Source organism: Perognathus longimembris, chromosome 3 (assembly GCF_023159225.1).
Source record: "Perognathus longimembris pacificus isolate PPM17 chromosome 3, ASM2315922v1, whole genome shotgun sequence".
NCBI classification, from domain to species: domain Eukaryota; kingdom Metazoa; phylum Chordata; class Mammalia; order Rodentia; family Heteromyidae; genus Perognathus; species Perognathus longimembris.
The window spans coordinates 54003119-54023572 of record NC_063163.1 but is presented as its reverse complement, the minus strand read 5'-3'; the positions used below and the strand labels follow the sequence as shown (position 1 = coordinate 54023572).

The window sequence follows — 20454 nt, the reverse complement described above, 5'->3', positions numbered from 1 at the left end:
GGGATAGTACCAGGCCCAAAGTTCAAGCCCTAGGACCAGCAAAAAAAAAAAGTAAACATTAGAATGAATTAAAAATGACATTCAGGCTGGGAATATGGCGTAGTGGCAAGAGTGCTTGCCTCGTATACATGAAGCCCTGGGTTCAATTCCTCAGCACCACATATATAGAAAAAGCCAGAAGTGGTGATGTGGCTCAAGTGGTAGAGAGCTAGCCTTGAGCAAAAAGAAGCCAGGGTCAGTGCTCAGACCCTGAGTCCAAGACCAGGACTGGCAAAAAAAAAAAAAAAAATGAAGTTCAGATGCAATGAGAACAGTAACTCAAGCCTGTAATCCTAGCTACTTAGAAATTGGGGAATTGTGGTTTGAGACCAGCACCAGCATCAGAGTTCATAAGACTTGCATCTCAATTAATGGCTGGGCATAGTGGCTTGAGCTTGTCATCCCCAGCAACACAAGGAAGTGCAAGTAGGAGTATCACACTTCAGGCCAGGCCAGTGAGGCTCTTCCTTGAAAATAACCAACCCCAAAAAGAGGTAGAGGCATGACTCAAGTGGTAGAAAACCTGCCTTGAATGCCATAAGACATCAAGTTCAATTTCCAGTATCACTACAAAGTAAATACGTACATACATACATAGTCAGACATGGCTATTAAAACTCATCTGTAAGCATTCAAGTTATGCAAAATTATTCAAAAAGATTTTCCCTTGTGACTTTCAGGGATCTGGAAGGCAATCGAATAAAGCATCTTGTGAATTCCACCTTTCTGTCGTGCGATGCTCTCACAGTCCTGTAAGTACACCAGGGACTTCAATAAATAAAGAAGAAACTCTAGAGACTGGGAAATGCAAAGGACACACTGGCAAGGAATTCTGAAGTTGTGTGTGGTTTACGGCTATGGTGTGACAATTTAACACTAGGAAGGTGTGCACATTGACTGACTTGACAGTGAAGCAGAGGTGTCAGTTTACATGCCCACCCTTTGGGTCTGTCATTGGCTTCTGCTTTCTCAGGATAGTCCTCATTTCTGGTGCCAGAAAACTCCAGTTTCCTATCTCCACAGTCTGTCTGGGGTACTGAATGGCTCTCATTGCCAATGATTTAAATGCCTTTCTCTCTCAAATAAAACATTATCATTGCATTCTAAAGGTTAAAAAAAAAAGCCAAATGCTGGTGGCTCAGGCCTATGATGTTAGTTATTCAAGAGCCTGAGGTCTGAGGTCTGAGGACTAAGGTTCAAAGCCATCCAGGACAAGCTTTGAACTTCCAATTAACCATCAAAACTGTAAGTGGAGCTATTGCTCAATAGGTATAGCACCAGCCTTGAGCAAAAAAGCCAAGGGACCACATGCCCAGTTCCTGAGTTCAAGCTCTAGGACTGGCACAATAAAAAGAGTAAAGGGGAGATAAAAATGTCTCATATATTTTAATTGGCTAAAGATTCTGGTTGATGATTCTGATTGTTGATTTTACTTTGGTAGTGGGGTTGGGCAGGTAGATTAGTCAATTGGTATGTTTGGTAAAAATGAAAAACACAAGTACCTTGTGTTTGTTGTCATTGTAGTTTTTCACAGAGAGTAAATACTTGGTAATATTTGTCAATGATTGAATGGGTGTTTGGAAAAAATAACAACCAAAGAACAGAACAGAAAAATGAGAGACATTTTCTAAAATAATCAGAATCCAATCCAACAGTCTAGCCTCAAGGACCAAACTCAGTGTCTCAAATTGCTCAAGCCGCACTTCGTGAGAGATACGGGCAGTTGTCCCTGAGAAACTGAGTTCCACATCTGCGAAGCCCCCCCCTTTGAGCCTCAAGGAGGGGTCATTAATATCCACCCCAAGCAGAGCATCTCCCAGGGAGAATGGATTCTGCCAGCAGACTCAAACCCACAGTGCTGACTCTCGCCATGTCTTACAGGTTTCTGCCTAGAAATCAAATTGATTTTGTTCCAGAGAAGACATTTGCTTCATTAAAAAATTTAGGAGAACTGTAAGTAGCATCGTCTACTAGGAAGAATACGATTGCTTCTTCCACGATTACCAATTTAAATGACTAGTGAGACTACTTTTCCATTAGCAGCAATCAACGTTCTGTAGACTATTGAAGGTGAAAAATCAATTAAGAAAACCAACATGATCCTGAAATGGAAAGCACATAAAAAAAAATCATATGGTTAGGCTTAATGTGGAGTTTGCCTACTCTAGCTTCTCTACCTATTTTCTCTGGTTGAATTTATAGATGCATGCTTGGAAATAAAAGATCTTCTATAACTTCTTAAACACAGAGATCATTTAACTCTAGTGGCTGGAGGATAGATAATTCTCCATCAGTGCTTGTTGAATGAATAATGGACCAATTGGAATGACATTAGCAAATCATAACTGAATCAGAGAATTAAATGTATTATTACCTCTGCAAAAATAACAACTTTTGTCTTAGGTGAAGCAAACATGTGTGTCTTGAATGAGGAACTCATGTCATATTTTTCTGTTCAAATATATTTTTTGTAGATTTAAGCCTCTAAACCAGTTTCCTCACATAACGATGTACCACTGGAAGTTAAATGGCAAATAATGGCAATTAGGGTTCAAAAAAAAAACCCCAACTCTTCCTCCAGATTGAGATCTTACAATGGATATTCATGTTTTTCAGTGATTTGTCCTACATTCTTTATATCTTGTTCTGTAACCCAGGAGGTATTGGGAGAAAGAAGTCAGAGTAGTTTTTTTTTAAATAATTCAGGAGTAATTACAATCATTTAATCAGTTAGTGAACATCAGAAATCAAGCCCACAAGTTTTTATTAAGTACCTACTATATGCAAGGGACTGTACTTGAACTAAAAGAGATTATCTTTTTGAGGCAAAAAAAATATTAAAGACTCCTTATTCAAAATAAGCTCCTGGAAATCCCATTGCTGGTCAGGCTCAGGAAAGGAAATACGGAACTGAGTTATGGAGTGAGGAATCATACATAACTTCTTGAATCATACATACCTCTCCCTTGTAAAGAAGGCCAAAGAGTTAGCTAGCTTACCCTTCCTTTAAATATGTATTTAGTTATTGTTAAGTAGTTTCAATTCCAGCAGTCAAATTATGAGTCCAACACATCTCTATCAATGTCATCCCTTCCATCCTCCTCTTCTGTCTTTCCCCATCATCCCTACCTTCAAGTTGTGTAGTTCAGTTTTTACATAGTGTATATTGAATGGAATGACTGTACCTGCTCACTCTCCCTTCATTTATGTGCTCCTCCTTTCTCCCACAATATATTTCAGCTTCCTAGTGCTCATCTTGTTAAATGGGATATTCATTGTTCAATAGAGTTACACCAATGTAATCTGCCCTTTTTTAAGACCACCAGCAATTCATTTCCACATATGTAACCTCAGAGAGCTGTAGGAAAATATGTACACTAACAGATCCTTGAGCAATGCAACATGCATTTTTAAGCATTGGATAATTTTACTATGCCACTATGACATAAACTCAACTTGAGGAGGAATAAACCAAGTACATGACCTCCCTGGTGCCCTTCCCCTTTAATAGAGTGTGTATTTTACCTTTACCTTTCTCTGCAACACCTTAAAGGACAGTCTCTAGGTGTACAAGGGAATCGGCATCCGGCTCTGTGGTCATTCCCTCTCTGGCCTATGCACACTTGTGTCTTTCTTTCTAGGCCATAATCCCAGTGTAATACTCTTACCTGGACTGCTAGATGAAAAATGAAAGCTAGCAGAACTTGGCACTTGGCTGTCATGATAGTACCTCAAACATAACCTGTTTAAATGTAACCATGCACCCTACTCCATTACCTACCTCTTTGTGATAATATTATCAGCATCCTCCTTGGTACACAGGCCTGAAAGATGGCTCCTTCCTGCTCTCTCTCCTGCTGCTCTAAGTTCTCTATTACCCCTAGCGTTGGTGGTATCCCTGTGAAGCCTTCATTGCCTCTCCGATCCATAGCTAGACCCTGCCCTGCTTGGTGTCCACTGGTTGTAACTTTTCAAGCTTTCATTCATGTTCCTGATTATAATTGCCATCCCATAACCCAGAGCCTAATAATTCAACTGTTCTGCTTGAATTCTCACTCTCTGTTGCTTGCTACTTAGTGATGTCTTCTGCATGGTTTTCAAATGGAAATGTGTATAGCACTCACTGAGGATATAAGCCCAAATGTGCGGAATGGGAGTCTGAAATGTGGCCTAGAATTCTATAAGCATCCTCAGTGATTCTAATGCCTCTGGAAAATACTGTCTAGGAGTGTGTTATGCCCTCCCATCTTACCTCCATAAACTTTCCCAGGCTCTTTTCCTCTAAATCCCCACCCCCCCCACACACGTACATGCTCCTCTATTCCTAGTGGACCACTTCCTAGCTTCTGAAGATGGCATTCAATTCCAAGTATTTCTTTGATTATGTTTATTCTCACCTGAAAAGCTGATCTTTTACTGTACTCCTACTGCACCTGAAATCATCAAGCTGTGCTTATGTACTTCTTAATTTCTCTGGCCATTATTGGCGGCTACTTCCTCTGTGTGTATCTGTTCTTCTGTGATAACACTTATTTAATTCTCTCCTTGTTTTATAATCTGGCTGTGCAAGTTCATTTTCTGTTGCTATTTTGAAAAAAAAAAAAAAAAAGGACAGCTGTGTGCTGTATTTTATGAAGAAAAGAGATTTAAGTCACAGGAGGTGGAATGCCCATGACCAGACAACCCTATCAATGTTGTCTGCGTCAGATGGGTGACATTATGGTACAAGCATGTGCAAAAGGGGTCACATGGAAAGATAGGAAGCCAGAGAAGGGATTAGGGTCAAGTTTACTTTTCATTGGAAAATTTTACTTTCATAGGAACTATGATAACTACCTCAGTCTCTTCCAAGAGTAACATTCCAATGACCTACCACCTCTCACTAGGCCTCTTCTCCCTTTAGAGATTCTACAATCCCAACACTAAAGACCATGCTACCCACACATGAACAATGTCCAAATCATAGCACTCTGTGAAGGCTTCTTTAGGGGAAGAGCTAAATCTTAGGTATTTCTGACTGCCCTATATCCATCAAGAGCTCCAAAATATCAAGAAGAGTTAAACATCTGGGCTTGGTAGGGCATACCTATAATCCTAGGAGGTAGAGATAGGAGGATAGTGGTCTGAAACCAGCCCAAGCAAAAAGCTATAGATTCTATCTGAAAAACAAAGAGCAAGTATGAGACTGCGAGTTCAAACAGTGCCACAAAAAGAAAAAGCCATATTTAAGTTTTCAATTTATTTATATTTAGGGAATTGTATATTGGGTTTTTGTTTTGGTTTATCTTTAACTCTTCCCTGGCTCATCAGGATAAAACCTGATTTCTTCTGATCCTGGTAGACCTCTTCTCTACATTCTGTAGTTACTCCCCTATGATTCTTTCTAGATTGTACCATACTATCACATTTAATCATAAGCACTCAAAAAAATTTAAATAAAAATAGTCCTGTATGGGAATGTGTTCAAAATGTGGAAAGTTCTATTCAAGATTGTCTAGGCAGATACTGAATAGTCTGCACTATCTTAGTTGGAATTTGAAACAAGCAGAAGACGCAAGAATTGACCTCACAAAGTTTAATTGGGTAAACAAGGAATCACCTACGTGGAACAAGTAGAACTTACAGGAGTGTGAATGACTCAAGTGTACGAAGAGTACCTCCAACAGAGGAATTAGTCAAAGACCATAGAGCCAGGATGTGCTGGAAAGGGGGTGAGAGAAAATTCCAGACAGGAACTGGATGATCAAAATATCAGGTGTCCGTAAAGCAATGGAAAACATATCCATTTGGGTGGCTCACAGGGCCTCATTGTGTAACACGTAATCAGGTTGGTTAATTGGGTCCCTATCTTCTGTTACATCAACTGGGATGTTGCTAATTGTGAGTAGTAGCAATGCCTAGGTCACAAAATACCAAAGTAATGGTTTGGGGTTTCACTTTTCCCCACAGGGATCTGTCTAGCAATCTGATAACAGAGCTACCAGCCCATCTTTTTAAAGACCAAAAGCTTCTACAAAAGCTGTAAGTTCTCATCACCATCAGATTTAAATGGCAACATGTTAGGCTCCCAAAATAAAAACATTTGTATTTATTTTCTTCTTCCTCTAATGGCGGGAAAAAAAAGGAACCTATCATCTAATCCTCTTTTGTACCTCCATAAGAACCAGTTTGGAAGTCTGAAACAACTTCAGTCTCTGTAAGTAAAATATTACACACTTGTATGTTGACTGTCATTTTAATGGATGCAGACACTACTTAGAGACACATTTCCTTCTAAGTGAGTGGTTCACACCTAGGAGCATATATCCTCTGGTGATTATGAATATCACTGTTTGCGTTGATGATTTTCTGATTGACCACAAAACCCTTTCCTCACATTGATTGTGTGAAAGACACTTCTGTGTTTGAAACCACATATATTTCCTTTTACTATGGGGAAAATATCTCATCCTATAACTTTCACAAATAATTAAATCTGAAATAATTTTGCTTCTAACAGTTTGGCAAAAAACACATTTTTGTGAGGTTTGTCTACTATATTCCTTTCCCCTGTCCTACAAGAAGCTACCTAATACCAGTTGATTTTTACTTTTTGGTAAATTAAAAGAAAAAACTCCCTGATATGAGCATTCAGACAACTAATGTCTGTTAGTGTCTCAAATTGTCAGCCATCTTGGGTTTCAACAGTGTCAAGAACTCTGTTGGTTCATGTTTGAATGTTACCATTCCCTTTATCTCTGTGATCATTTGTTGGTTATAAGCTATTATTTTATTTGTTTGTATTAACTAGATAGTATACTATATTGTTTAACCTAAAAGCATTTCTTTATTTAATTTCTTTTTCCACATTAACATCAATTAGGTTTTTTTTTGTTTGTTTGTTTTTTCCTTTCACCAATCCTGGGGCTTGGACTCAGGGCCTGAACACTGCCCTGGCTATTTTTACTCAAGGCTAGCACTCTGCCACTTGAGCCACAGTGCTACTTCCACCCATTTCTGTTTATGTGGTACTAAGGAATCGAACCCAGGGCTTCATGCACACAAGGCAAGCACTCTACTGCTAAGCCACATTCCCAGACAACATCAATTAGTTTTATAAGGGAGGTTTCATTTTGACATACCGATATATGCATATATGATCAGATTCACCAGGCCATTCTCCCTCAATCTTCATTTAATTTCAAACACTAGTGCTTAAATATCAGTTTTTATTCTTGTCAACTAGGTTTCTGTTGGTAATTAATACAAGATTAAGTTCTCATTCCAAAGAAATTTGGGAGAATCTGATGATAAACAATCCATGAGCTACATACACCCCCTACATACATCAAAGAAATTAATGGAATTATGGTCTTAAAATGTAATTCTGCATGTGAAGTAAAGTTTTTTAAAAGTTCATACAGGAGATTTAAATATAAATTTGTAAAAGAAGTTACTATAAAATTTTCACTCATTGGTAACAAAATTTGGAAGTATCACATTTAGGAAAAGACACTGTGGTTACAAAAAGTAAAAAAATAAAAAAGCTAACCCTAAAGGCATTAAATCTATTGTGCCTATTTTCCAGAGACCTGGAAAGGATAGAGATTCCAAATATAAACACAGGAATGTTTCAACCCATGAAGAATCTTTCTCACATGTATGTATTATAAAAGAATGAAGGCAAAAGCATAGTGAAATATTTCACATGTGCTCATGTCAACTGTCTAACTGTATCACTGCTCTAAATGTATTTGTATGCAACAAAAGTCTTCTTTTACTGAGAACTTTTTAATTTTGTCACCTTTGGTCCCTGTTCAAATAGAGTTCAATATTATGATGTGCCGACATGAATGACCCTTCTCTCTGGAAACACGCTGTTAATCCAATTGAGGCCCAATAAGAGATCAGGGTACCAGAATGCCACATATTACACAAGATGAAGTCACTGGCTAAATGGTACTCAGGAGACCTGGAAACATTAATTCACTTCACATGAGTGAGCAGTCGGCTGCTCTAAGATTTGAGCCCTTAGGAAGAAAGGTGCTATAGAGAGTCCAGGTGTTGTTACTGTTACTAAGTACACTACAAAATGGAGGTAATGAATCTTTATAGTAGTTTCTGTTAAGTCACTTTAGTATATTTGGCTAAAGTGCGCTATGTAAGTTGTGTTAATGATATGTGTTTATAACATTGATCCTTTCTTTATCGACTGTATAATCAATATGTTGATGATTTCAAAAAACAAAAACAAAAAACAATTAACCATTGTCATCCACAAAAGTAGGGAGGACTCGATGTAAGATCCCAAGTTGGGCGCAGCCAGTGGACGAAAGTATTCATGAGAAGGTGCTTTTTTTGTGGGGGAGATCATTTTGTTAAATATGTACAGTAGGCATGATGGCTAGAAGGCAGGTGCTTGATGCCTATCCTTGTGGTTTTTGTTCATTTCTCTTTCTGTGGCACCATTAGATAAATGTTTAATGAGGCTATCATTTCCTTGTTGCAGGCAGAAGGTGAGTACTTAAAACAGACAAGTTCAACCTCATTAGAACTTGATGGAAAGGTTACTGTTTTTTTTTGTTTTGTTTTGTTTTGTTTTGTTTTGTCTTAAGAGGGACCTAAAGTCAAAGGTGAGGAAGGAACCAAGTAACCGAAAACATGATATCTTAGCCAGCTACCTAGTAGGCAACAACTTCTTTCTCCTTCCTTGTCCTTTATTTATTGAAATGCCTCCCTGTCACCATCCCGTCCCTTGCACCTGGTCCACAGTGGGGGAATGGAGGTGTCTTTCTCTGAAGGCAGTGGATACAATGAACTCCTAAAAGAACCCAAGTGTGTGCTAGGGGACTCTGGAAAGGGACAAGATACTATTGAGTTACACATCGAATTCCTTTCACCAGATACCCAATGGTTAGGGAGCTGGATTGTAAGCCACTCAAAGGCAGAGATTGCTCCCTGGGTCTCTCCTTGACAAACTTAGCACACAGTTTCCCATCATGCATGTTTGTTGAGTCCTTAGCATGTTCCAGGTATGTTCCAGGTGCCTAGAATATAGTAACAAACAAGAAAAGCAGGCCATCCCATAGAGTTTCCACATAGCTTTGGAGGCAGAATCAATGAGCCAACAATAAATAGTTTATTTAATACTATGAAAGGCCAAAGCAAAAGCAAAGGCTAGCAGAAGGCTTTGGATGGCTTAATGAAAGTCAGGGTGATATGACATTTTGGCAGACATGCACAGAAGGAGGGAGCAGCCTGACAGTATTCAGGAGATTCTTCCTGGCAGAGGACAAAACAAAGCAAGACTTTCAGAAGGGGATGGGCCTGGCTTTTGTGGGGATTAAAAGAAGGCTTCTGTGTCTGCAATAGAAGGAAGCCAGAGGTCCAGTCATAGGAGGCCTGGACATTGCGGCAAAATAAAGCTTGCTTAATTTTCAGAGTAACTTAGAAACTAAATTGAGAGATAAACCCAAAAAAAGAAAAGAAAGAATAGATTGAGAAAAATAGATCCAATAAATAAATGATGAGTTTAGTAAAAGGACAAAGACAGAATGCATTTTATGGAGGAACACCCTGTGCATGCAGGTGGAGGGGATACCCTGTTCCAAAATCATGTGACTTCACCAGTTCTAACACACAAAGCTTCCCCATGCTCAGCTAATCAATACACTGTCTATAAAGTTGTGTTTTCTTCTAGAAATCAAGTCCTTACAGACGCTGAAATCTGTGATTGATTGAATTTTCCTAGTCCCAGACTCTCTTTACAGGCAATGTCAGGGGGAAGGGGGTGACTTGAAGTAGATCTGAGTGTGGAAAGCTAAAGACAAGTCAGGAATGCTTTTTGTGAGCTATAGTCAGTTCCTTCCATCCCACACACAAGCCCCTAGGTATAGGCTAGGTATCCACTTAGTGACTATACTCCACTTTGTATAACACTTGATGAGAATCATCCAATGTCAGGTAGAGCCCTGAGATTTCAAATCTCCCATAGCATGACCTGACCAGAAAACTTGTGGATTTCTGTGTCTCATTATATGGTTTATCTATCAAAGAACACTGCCTACAATACCACTTCACTTAATGAGGAACTTCCTAGCTAATGCAGTCACTACTAAACAAAAATGAGCACGTCTAGGGAAGTGGCATACCTAACAGAGAAGCAGCCCTTCTGGTAGGACTACAACTGTCATTTCTGTCATTGCTGTCAAGTGACTCTTCTTTTCCCTTTGACTTTAGTTATTTCAAAAACTTTCGGTACTGCTCCTATGCTCCCCATGTCCGAATATGTATGCCCTTGACTGACGGCATTTCTTCATTTGAGGACCTCTTGGCTAACAATATCCTCAGAATATTTGTCTGGGTTATAGCTTTCATTACCTGCTTTGGAAATCTGTTTGTCATTGCCATGAGATCTTTCATTAAAGCTGAAAATACAACTCACGCTCTGTCCATCAAAATCCTTTGTTGTAAGTATGCTTCCTATATAAATAGACAGGATAGCTTCTGGGAGCTGTGAGATATATACATACATATATATGTATATATGTGCATATATGTATATATATGATATGTGTATATATTAGGTAGAGACCTTCAAAATGGAACGTAATCATAATTTAATTTAACTTATAAATTTAATATAAATCATATGTGTATTTTGGGCAAGTTTATTTTCTAAATATCAAAGTGCTAGCATATATCAGATTGCATGCTCTTGTAGTGACTTACTCTTGGGTATTAACTCTTGAACATGGGGTAAAGGAAATTTGAATAAGGGATGGATGATGAAGAAAGTCTTGGGGGTTATAAATCAAACCTGATTAACTTATAACAACCCCATACTTCTCAAGCTCAGAAAACAATCTCCTCTGTTAACTATGCAAGTGATATATACTTGCGGTTTAAATACTAGCCTTATCCCCTCTCCCCTATCCCTTTACGACTTTCCCTTATCCCTTTAATACTAAGATATACTGTGGTGCTTTAGAGACTGCACAGATTTGGAAGCCCCTGGGCTGTTAGAGAAGGTGGGACATGCAGGAAGAAGGACATAGATATCATCAGAAAGCCAGAACGAGAGATGCTTGGAATGACCAACATGCACTGCATCGATTTGCCTGCAGGTGCTGACTGTCTGATGGGGGTATACTTGTTCTCCATTGGATTTTTTGATATAAAATACCGAGGACAATATCAGAAGTATGCGCTGCTGTGGATGGAGAGTGTGCCATGCCACCTCATGGGCTTCCTAGCCATGCTGTCCACCGAAGTCTCTGTCTTGCTCCTTACCTTCCTGACTCTGGAGAAGTTCCTGGTCATCGTCTTCCCCTTCAGTAACATTCGCCTGGGAAAGAAGCAGACCGCCATCATCCTCAGCTCCATCTGGGTGGCTGGATTCCTCATCGCTGCCATTCCCTTTTGGAATGAGGATTCTTTTGGAAACTTTTATGGGAAAAATGGAGTGTGCTTTCCACTTCATTATGACCACACAGACCATACTGGAAGCAAAGCATATTCTCTTGGAATTTTTTTAGGTAAAAAAAAAAAAGTACTTTTTTTTCATTTCCTGGGTAAATATCATTTTCATAAAAATGTCATGATAGATGTTTTCACTTTGATAAGTAAAAAAATAGTCAAAAGTATGTCCTTTTCAAAGAAAATCCTTGCTGTGCATTCTAGAAGTTTATTATTATTATCTCTTCTCTAGTCCTTGATTTTACACTCAGATTGTGAAAAGGAGCTAGGAAAATTCTAGTTTATATTCAGTCCTGAAACACTACTGACTTATTTGAGCCCTCTTATTCCTTATCTAGTTATGAAGCTAATTAAGTAACAATACACTTTCTGGAAACTCACTAGCAGGAGATTATTTAAGAGGAAAGCAATACAAGAAGATGCATTGCTTTCGGCAAATGTAGCTTGTTAAGTCAAAGATATAAGGATGCATAGTGTGGCTTTCCTGTTCCGTTCTTCTAATTCCTTTTGCTTTTCTGTGTTGTTGGTGGTGGGGTTTTTTGTTGTTGTTGTTGTTTTATGATAAAACCCTAAATATGCTGCTACCAATCAATGACAAGTTTAGCACTTGTAAATCTTTTGTTTAACTGTGCAATATGTATTGATGCTGCTTAAAATGAAAGGTATTTCCTTTCTGATCTTTTTTTCTTTAGTCAACAGCACTCTGGTCCTTTCTTTTTGTATGTTTGGAGCTTGAACACAGAACCTGAGCACTGTTCTCTAGCTTTTTTGCTCCAGACTGGTGCTATATCATCTGAGTCTCAGCTCTACTTCTGGATTTAGGGTGGCTGGTTGAAGATAAGAGTCTTACAGACTTTCCTGTACAAGCTGGCTTTAACTAATATCCTCAGATCTTTACCTCCTGAACAGCTAGAATTACAGTTGTGAGCCTCTAGCACCAGCTGGCACTTTCTTTTTCATCAAAACATTCCTCTGCCTTACCTTTTTTCTAGTCTCTATCTACTGTTATAGTCTTACTTTGAAATCTTACTTCTTTCTCCAGCCTGGATTATTATCTGTGCCTGTAGTGGTATTTTACCTCATAACCTTCCCCTCTTGCCATTTATGTGTTTACCTTCTTTGTTATAATGCCCCTAGGTATCAGAAAGACTACACACTCTATCTCTGTTCTGTATAGACTCCTTTCAAGGTCAAGTTTAAGTGAGTCACTTACAATTCTTACCACATGGCTCTAACCATTGTTTCCAGTTTTTCATCTATGCCTTCTCTTTCTCCTCTGACACACAAATTCTCCATCCTATCTGGATAATACTGCACACGCACTATGCTGTATGGTAGCTATCTGTTCACAGATATTTAACAGAAGCTATTCTAGCATTTGGCCCCTGTTGTTGTAGTTGTTGATGCAGTACTGGGGTTGAATTCAGGGTCTTGTGCTTTACTAGTGGAGTTATGCCCCAACCCCTTTCTCCTTCAGTCATTTTTCAAATAGGGTCTTGTATTTATGCCCAGGCCTGGCTCACCCCAAGAACCTCCTGTCTCTACTTTCCAAGTAGCTGGGATGACCAAGAATGAGATACCATGCCTGGCCCTAAAACTCATTTCTTCACTGTTCCTAAAATAAGTGTGCTATATACAAACCCAACCTCAACACACACACACACTCACACACATGCACATGCACACGTGTGCACATACACACACACAGCTGTATTGGCTACATTACATTCATGAGTCAGCAGGATTCATTTAGCACCTTCTGTAGACTTCCATAGACCTAGCTCTCACAGACCAGGGGGCAGGAAGTGGACAAGTAACCATGTCTTTTATCTCAGACTAATAAATATCATGGCAGAAGAGCATGGGCATTCAGGAGCCCCCTACCTGGTAACAACAGAAGGCTTCCCTGGAGAGATGAACCCAAATGGAAGCCCAAATGCTGAGGAGACAAAGCCAAGTGAGGGCTGAGGACTGTGTTCCAGGAAAAGACTGGAGTCAGAGGCCAAAGCCAGGAAACAGGCCCAGATAAAGAGCTAAGTAAATGTAGTACAGCTGGATCTTGCAGTGAAGATATAGAGGTTTACCAAAAGGAGTTAGCTACCTGTGATATATTCCAGATAGACAGAGCAATAATGAAACACACTTGTAAGCCAGGCACTGGTGGCTCACACTTAAAATCCTAGCTACTCAGGAGGCTGAGATCTGAGGATGCAGTTCAAAGCCAGCCGGGGCAGAAAAGTCCCTGAGACACTTATCTCCAACAAACGACTGAGAAAAGGCCGGAAACGGTGCTGTGGCTCAGTAGAGTGGTAGAGTGCTAGCCTTGAGCAAAAGTAGCTTAGGGATAGCTCCTAGACCCTGAGTTCAAGCCCCAGGACTGACAAAATGAAACAACAACAAAACACACATATATAGGCATACATCACCAGCAGCAGCATTATAATTATTATCCATATATATATGGTTTGTATGTGATAGGAGTTTTACAAATACAGATAAAATTACATTTTTGTTTGAAGAGAATAAGAATATTCTTAAATTAATTGTTTTTATTTTAGAGTAGTTATAAATACAGAGAATAGTTGCAAAGAAACTGGGTGTCAATGGCTCGTGCTTGTAATCCTAGTTACTAGGGAGGTTGAGATCTGAGGATTAAGATTTGAAGCCAGCCCAGGTAGAAATATCAATGCGACTCTTTTCCAATTAAAAGTAAGAGTATGGCTCAAGTGTCAGAGTGATAGCCTTGTGTGAAAAAGCTATGGGACTGTGCCCAGGCCCTGAGTTTAGGACTCAGTAGTGATCTACACACATACACACACCAAAAAAAATGTAAAGATAGTATAATTTCCCTCCAAGTATACTATTATAATACTTACACTAGTATAGTACATTCAGAACATGCTCTTACCAGGATTTGAACTCAGAGTTTCTTACTTTCTCAATTTGCTTGCTTACCAGTGACTTTCTAACTTTTCAACCATGTCTCCAATTCAGCATTTTTGCTGGATAATTACCAATGGAGTCTCATAGACTTTTCAGTCTAGGCTGACTTCAGACCTCAATCTTCCAGATTGTAGTTCCTGTGTAACTAGGATTGCAGGAGCCATGAACAATATTCTTAATTTTAGAGGATATGCATTATATCTTATGACTGCATTCTCCCCCTCACTGCTATTTTTTAAAATGACTGCGAAAATATATGTAAATATTCTGTTTGCTGGAAGGAATAAGATAATCACTCAGTATTGTGACTACAGCAGAATAAAATCAGTGAAAAGACTGAGAATTCCCCCTTGCTTTCATCATTTTTTAACCTTCCCACTGATGGATATTGCCACTCTAGTCTACAATATTTCTGAACTTTATGAATATTAACAATAAAACAATTCCTCCCAAAAACAAAAGACTGAGAATTAGTGTTACAGGAATAGTAATGTTAGGTGATAAGCTTATAAATATATTGGACATCGAAAGAGGGATTCATACAGATGAATTTTAATTTTTGTTTATTTTCTTTTCAAAATTAAGTCCAAAGGGTTCTAAACTACAGCAGTCTAAATTACTATGGGGAACCTGAAAAAATGTACAAAAATGCATTTTCTGTTTCATCTATTGTTTTTACTTAAAACTCAAAACCATGAGTCATTGCCTCTATTTCTGAGGCAATTATGTTCATGCTAAATTCCAAGGTTATCTTAAGCATATGCATAACATAGGGAAATTGGATTATATTTATTTCTTAAGACTTGCATATGATTATACTAATCTCCTAAGAGCCTTGGCTCTTCAGAGAGCTAAAAACAAAAATAGCTTATTTTCACTGTTGAAAAAAAAAGCTAGAGATTACTTCATAGTGTATCTAGAGCTGAATTTCAGAAGCCATTTACTTTTTCTATAAAGAATTCATGTTGTTAAAACCTCTTGGTTGAGTTGGAAAACCTTTATCATATTTCTTTAACTTGAGAATTGCTAGATGCCACTGATGGGTAAGACAAATGATGCTTGATAGACAAATGATGCTAGAAAGTACAAGTATGCAAACCATCATATTCAAGGACCCCAGTGTTTACTCTTGAGATATTAAGAACTGTGCTTTTCCCAACAGGTGTGAACTTGCTGGCTTTTCTCATCATTGTATTTTCCTATATTACTATGTTCTGTTCCATTCAAAAAACTGCTCTGCAGACGGCAGAAGTGAGGAGTCACATTGGAAAAGAGGTGGCTGTTGCAAATCGGTTCTTCTTTATAGTGTTCTCTGATGCCATCTGCTGGATTCCTGTGTTTGTAATTAAAATCCTTTCCCTCCTCCGAGTGGAAATTCCAGGTCAGTCCCTTCTACTTTCCACCAAATGCATTAATGCCTTCTTATTCCTTTGGTTTGATGAGGCTAGAATCTAGAGCAGTGCCTTACACATAGTAAACTGTCCATAAACGCATATGGCTTCAACACAGAAGTTATTTTCTCTGGTGATTTTTGTTTGTTTATTTGGTGAGGGAGTATGAGTGTAAGAGAGAGAAAGAGAGGGAAACAGAGACACAGAGAGAGAGAGAGAGAGAGAGAGAGAGAGAGTGTGTGTGTGTGTGTGTGTGTGTGCTGGGGCTTAAACTCAGAGCCTCTTGCTCTCACTTGGCTTTTTCCCTCCAGGCTGGTGGTCTAGCTACCATTCAAGTACTCATTTTGGCTCCTAGACACTAAACTCACACCTCCACTTTCAGCTTTCTGCTGGTTAATTGGAGACCAGAGTCTCACAGACTTTCCTGCCTGAGCTGGTCTCAAACTGATATCCTCAGATCTCAGCCACTTGAGTTACTACAATTATAGGAGGGAGCTACTAGAACCCGACTGGCTCCAACGTTTTGTAATCAGCATTCTAAGATGGAAAGTAGGAAGTAGTGCAATCCAGTGAGGAAGAATTTTAAAATGAGAACTAAAAAGGAAGCTAGTTGGAGTACTTTGCTTCTGCATGAACTAGATAGTAGTTTTTAAAGAGGCATAGAAAAATAATTAAAATATGTGTACCCTGGCTTCACACAGACCTCTGAATTATTGTTCTTACATTAGAAGGTCTTCCTAAAACTGAATGGAACACCTCGAATGTTCTTTAAACATGGACTTTGTCAGACTATGTACATGTCTTTGCCTGAGAGAAGATAGTTGCTCTCTGAAACTGATTTTTCTGCAAGATTAAGGTTGAGATTAAGGTGACAATTTCTTTTGGGATTACAAAAAACAAAAGTAGCCTATTTTGTTTTACTTTGACCATTAACTATTCAGATCTTTTCTTTCAAATAAGGACAAGTAATACAAAACTTTAATAAATCTAAATAAATTTTTCTTCTATTTTATTTCCAGCTTTAAAAAAAATAAAACGAGAGAAGGGTTGGGATTGGAAGACACGAGGGAGAATGATGAAAGGGGTGACATTGATCAAGATGTATTATATTCATAAATTAGTTTGTTGAATGACAACTCCTTTGTGCAAAAGAAAATAATATGTTTAAATATCTAAAAATAAGAATAAAGAAAAATGATGGTTGGGAAAAAAGAAGTAGAATATAGAGAAGAAAGAGATCAAACAACAGAAGGTCACAGAAGCAATTAGAGAAGAAATTGAAAAGGAGAGAAAATTGAAAGTACTTAGTGCATAAAGCAGGGTCAAGAAAAGAACAAAGTTACAGTGGTTAAAGGGCAAGAAAATCATAGGGTTGGAAGAGGAAGAGAGACAGACAAAAGATAATGAGGGGAAATGGCATTGGCTTTACCACCCCGCTGTTCACCTAACCTGGGAATTCTTTGAAATTTCAGCAATATGGGAGGAGACACGATTGTAGTGAGATTTGAAAATCTCAGGAGGTGTGAGTACTGAAAAGAGATGACCACAGAGCTAGTGGCTAAGACCCTGGATTCAGTGTGAGACATTACCCCAGACCCCTTTTCGTATTTGTGCTTGTCCTGAGGTTTGAACTCAGGGCCTGGGCACTATCCCTGATTTTTTGTCCTCCAAGCTAGCACTCAACCACTTGAACCACAGCCCCACTTACAACTTTTTTGGTGTTTAATTGGAGATAAAAGTCTCACAAACTCCTTCACTGGCTGGCTTCAAATTGCAATCCTCAGATCTCAACCTCCTGGATAGCTAGAATTACAAACATGACCAACTGGCACCTCGCCCCTAGACCTATTTTACAGAAAGTAGATGCAGCCAAGAGAATGCAAGGGGCATATCCAAGATCACGCAGCTAAGAAGTGTGTCATCAAAGGAGCAGGCCACCTTTAAAGGGGTGAAGTACATTTTATTCTAACTCAGCAAATGATACCATTGGGATGGACACTGTCATCCCAAATTTCTCTTATAAAGTGACTTCTGTGGCCTCTGTCCCTGGATATTAGTACACATAAGGCTGCACACAAAATGATGAGAGGAAGGGTGGGAGAATACAGTCATAATATTCAATGTATATATGTGAAAGTAGATCTAGGAAAATTGAGGGGAAGGGGAAGGGCAATGGGGAGAACGATGGAAGGGGTGACATTGATCAAGATGCATTGAACTCATAAACTGGCATGTTGAATTGAAACCACTGTGCCTAACTACTTAAAGACAATAATAAAAATATAAAATTAAAATTGAATTCAGCCTGGCACCAGTGTCTTACAACTGTAATTTTATCTACTCAGAAGGCCGATATCTGAGGATCATGTTTCAAGGCCACCTCAGGATCCTTGAGACTCTTAACTTCAATTAATCACCAAAAAGCTAGAAGTGGAACTGTGGTGTGGCTCAAATGGTAGAGCATTAGCCTTGAGTGAAAGAGCTCAGGGACAGTGCCCAGGCCCTGAGTTCAATCCCCAGCATAAACAGACACATGTGCACACACACACACACACACACACACACACACACACACACACACACCCCTCTCCAGGATTGGCACAAAAATAAAATAAAATAATAAAAGGGGAACTCATTAACTGGAGGGCACATTCCTCCTTCTTCTTGAAATCTTTAGACACCCCCCCAGTAATATGATAATAGAAAATAGGGAACATCAGGGTAAAACAGTAAGCGTTGGGCACTGGATGGAACTACTATTCAAGTCAGATGTGCTCAACTAGAAATTTCTTGAACAGTGTTCTGTGGATTAAGGATGACTCCTCATCTTTCTTATTTTCCTGCAAATGAAATTACATGAAGATCAATGTATAGTAAAATGTTTTTAGATTTTTGTCCTCTTGTCTCCAACTATTTGCACTTTAGTGTCTGAAACTCAGAAAGGCAAAAAGGGTAAAGCCTTGAATCCATAGTGCCTTGGAATTTTTTCTCCTCATCAGTGGTATTTTTCAATAAGGTCAGAGGACGTTTAAGTGTAGTGAGCATTAATAGCATTAGCTGAACAGTGTTATAGATGTTTTGTATGTATTGAAATCACCAAAGGTGGGTGCTGGTGGCTCACATTCATAACCCTAGCTACTCAGCAGGTTGAGATTTGAGGATCTCGGTTTGAAGCCAGCCAAGACAGGAAAGTCTATGGGACTCTTATCTCTCATTAATTAGCAAAAAGCTGGAAGTGGAGGTGTGACTGAAGGGGTAGAGTAACAACCTTGAGTGAAAAAAAAAATCAAGTGAGAGCTTGAGTTCATAGCTCAGTACCAGATCAATCAATCAATCTCATAAAACATCATGGTAGCTCAATGGTAGTGTTCTTAGCTAGTATATGCAAACTGAATTCAGTCTCACAACTACCTTTAGGCTAGAGGTGTATCTCAGTAGGGCACTACCCTAGCATACATGAAGCCCTAGTTTTGGTTCCCAATACCAAACATGTGCGCACATGGGTGTGCACACACATGTGCGTGCGCACACACAAACACACATACTTCACTTTCTTGATTTCATACTTTGTTTCCTTCTCTAGACACAGTCACTTCCTGGATAGTGATTTTCTTCCTTCCAGTAAACAGTGCCTTGAACCCAATCCTCTACACCCTTACCACCAGTTTTTTTAAGGACAAGTTGAAACAGCTGTTGCACAAACATCGGAGGAAATCAATTTTCAAGATTAAAAAGAAAAGTTTATCGACGTCCATTGTGTGGACAGATGACTCTTCTTCGCTTAAACTTGGAGTTTTGAGCAAAATAACCTTGGGGGAGAGTATAATAAAACCAGTTTCCTAGTGATGGTTGGGATCACTGAATTTTCAAGGGACTATCTAAAACAAGGTACAGCTATTGGAAGATGACATCTGCAATGCTTTTCATCTTGGCCAGTGGCCATCCTTGCCACCTAAGGAGCACAGAGGACTGACTGCTGGCCCTGCATTCCAGTGGTGGCTTGACTACCTATCAACTGTGCTGAGAACTGCACTGAAGGGCCCCTTTCCTCAAACTCATAGGCACAAGTGAATCTAGATAGAGTAGGCTCCAGCCAGGCGACACTACAGAATTACCCATGAATATCTCTACATGTAGACAATGCATAGTCTTTTACATCAAATTGCACTGTCCATAAAATAAAAGCATTCACAACCTTTGATTCAATAATAACATAAACCTGACATCCCTGTCCTTGTTGGTCCAGTATCAAATAAAATCATCTGCAATGTGTGGATGCTTTGATAGCAAAGATATTTATTTATCCCCTAGGCCTACTGTTGTAGGCTGGTAGAGCAACAACTTTGAAAACAGAACTTCAAAATTGCCACGTTTAACCTGACCACAGAGGCACACTGTTGAAGTCCATTTGCTTCCTTGGACTTTCTTTAAACTTAGAAAAATCTGAACTCTTAAGTAAAATGTTTCATCTAAAATACAAAGGAAAATGAAGCACTCTCATTGCCAGAAAGACTATACTTTTTTTTAAAAGATAATTTCTTTAAAGCAGTATTTCTTTGGTTGGTAAATTCTGCTTCTATAAAACACATCAAGAGTACTAAAAGAGATTCAAGAAATAGTTTGA

At 38.9% G+C, this 20454-nt stretch overlaps 1 protein-coding gene across 1 annotated transcript in view; it reads left to right on the top strand.

Moving 5' to 3' along the window:
• Rxfp2 (relaxin family peptide receptor 2) overlaps positions 1 to 19673 on the top strand; it is a 48145-nt gene extending 28472 nt beyond the window's left edge. Inside the window, exons 11-19 of the mRNA XM_048340603.1 lie at positions 720 to 791; positions 1921 to 1992; positions 5989 to 6060; positions 6164 to 6235; positions 7607 to 7678; positions 10258 to 10487; positions 11145 to 11555; positions 15602 to 15820; positions 19414 to 19673. Coding sequence (XP_048196560.1) covers positions 720 to 791; positions 1921 to 1992; positions 5989 to 6060; positions 6164 to 6235; positions 7607 to 7678; positions 10258 to 10487; positions 11145 to 11555; positions 15602 to 15820; positions 19414 to 19673 — 1480 coding nt within the window. The remainder of the gene's footprint in view (positions 1 to 719; positions 792 to 1920; positions 1993 to 5988; positions 6061 to 6163; positions 6236 to 7606; positions 7679 to 10257; positions 10488 to 11144; positions 11556 to 15601; positions 15821 to 19413) is intronic.
• The last annotated feature ends 781 nt before the right edge of the window (positions 19674 to 20454 follow it).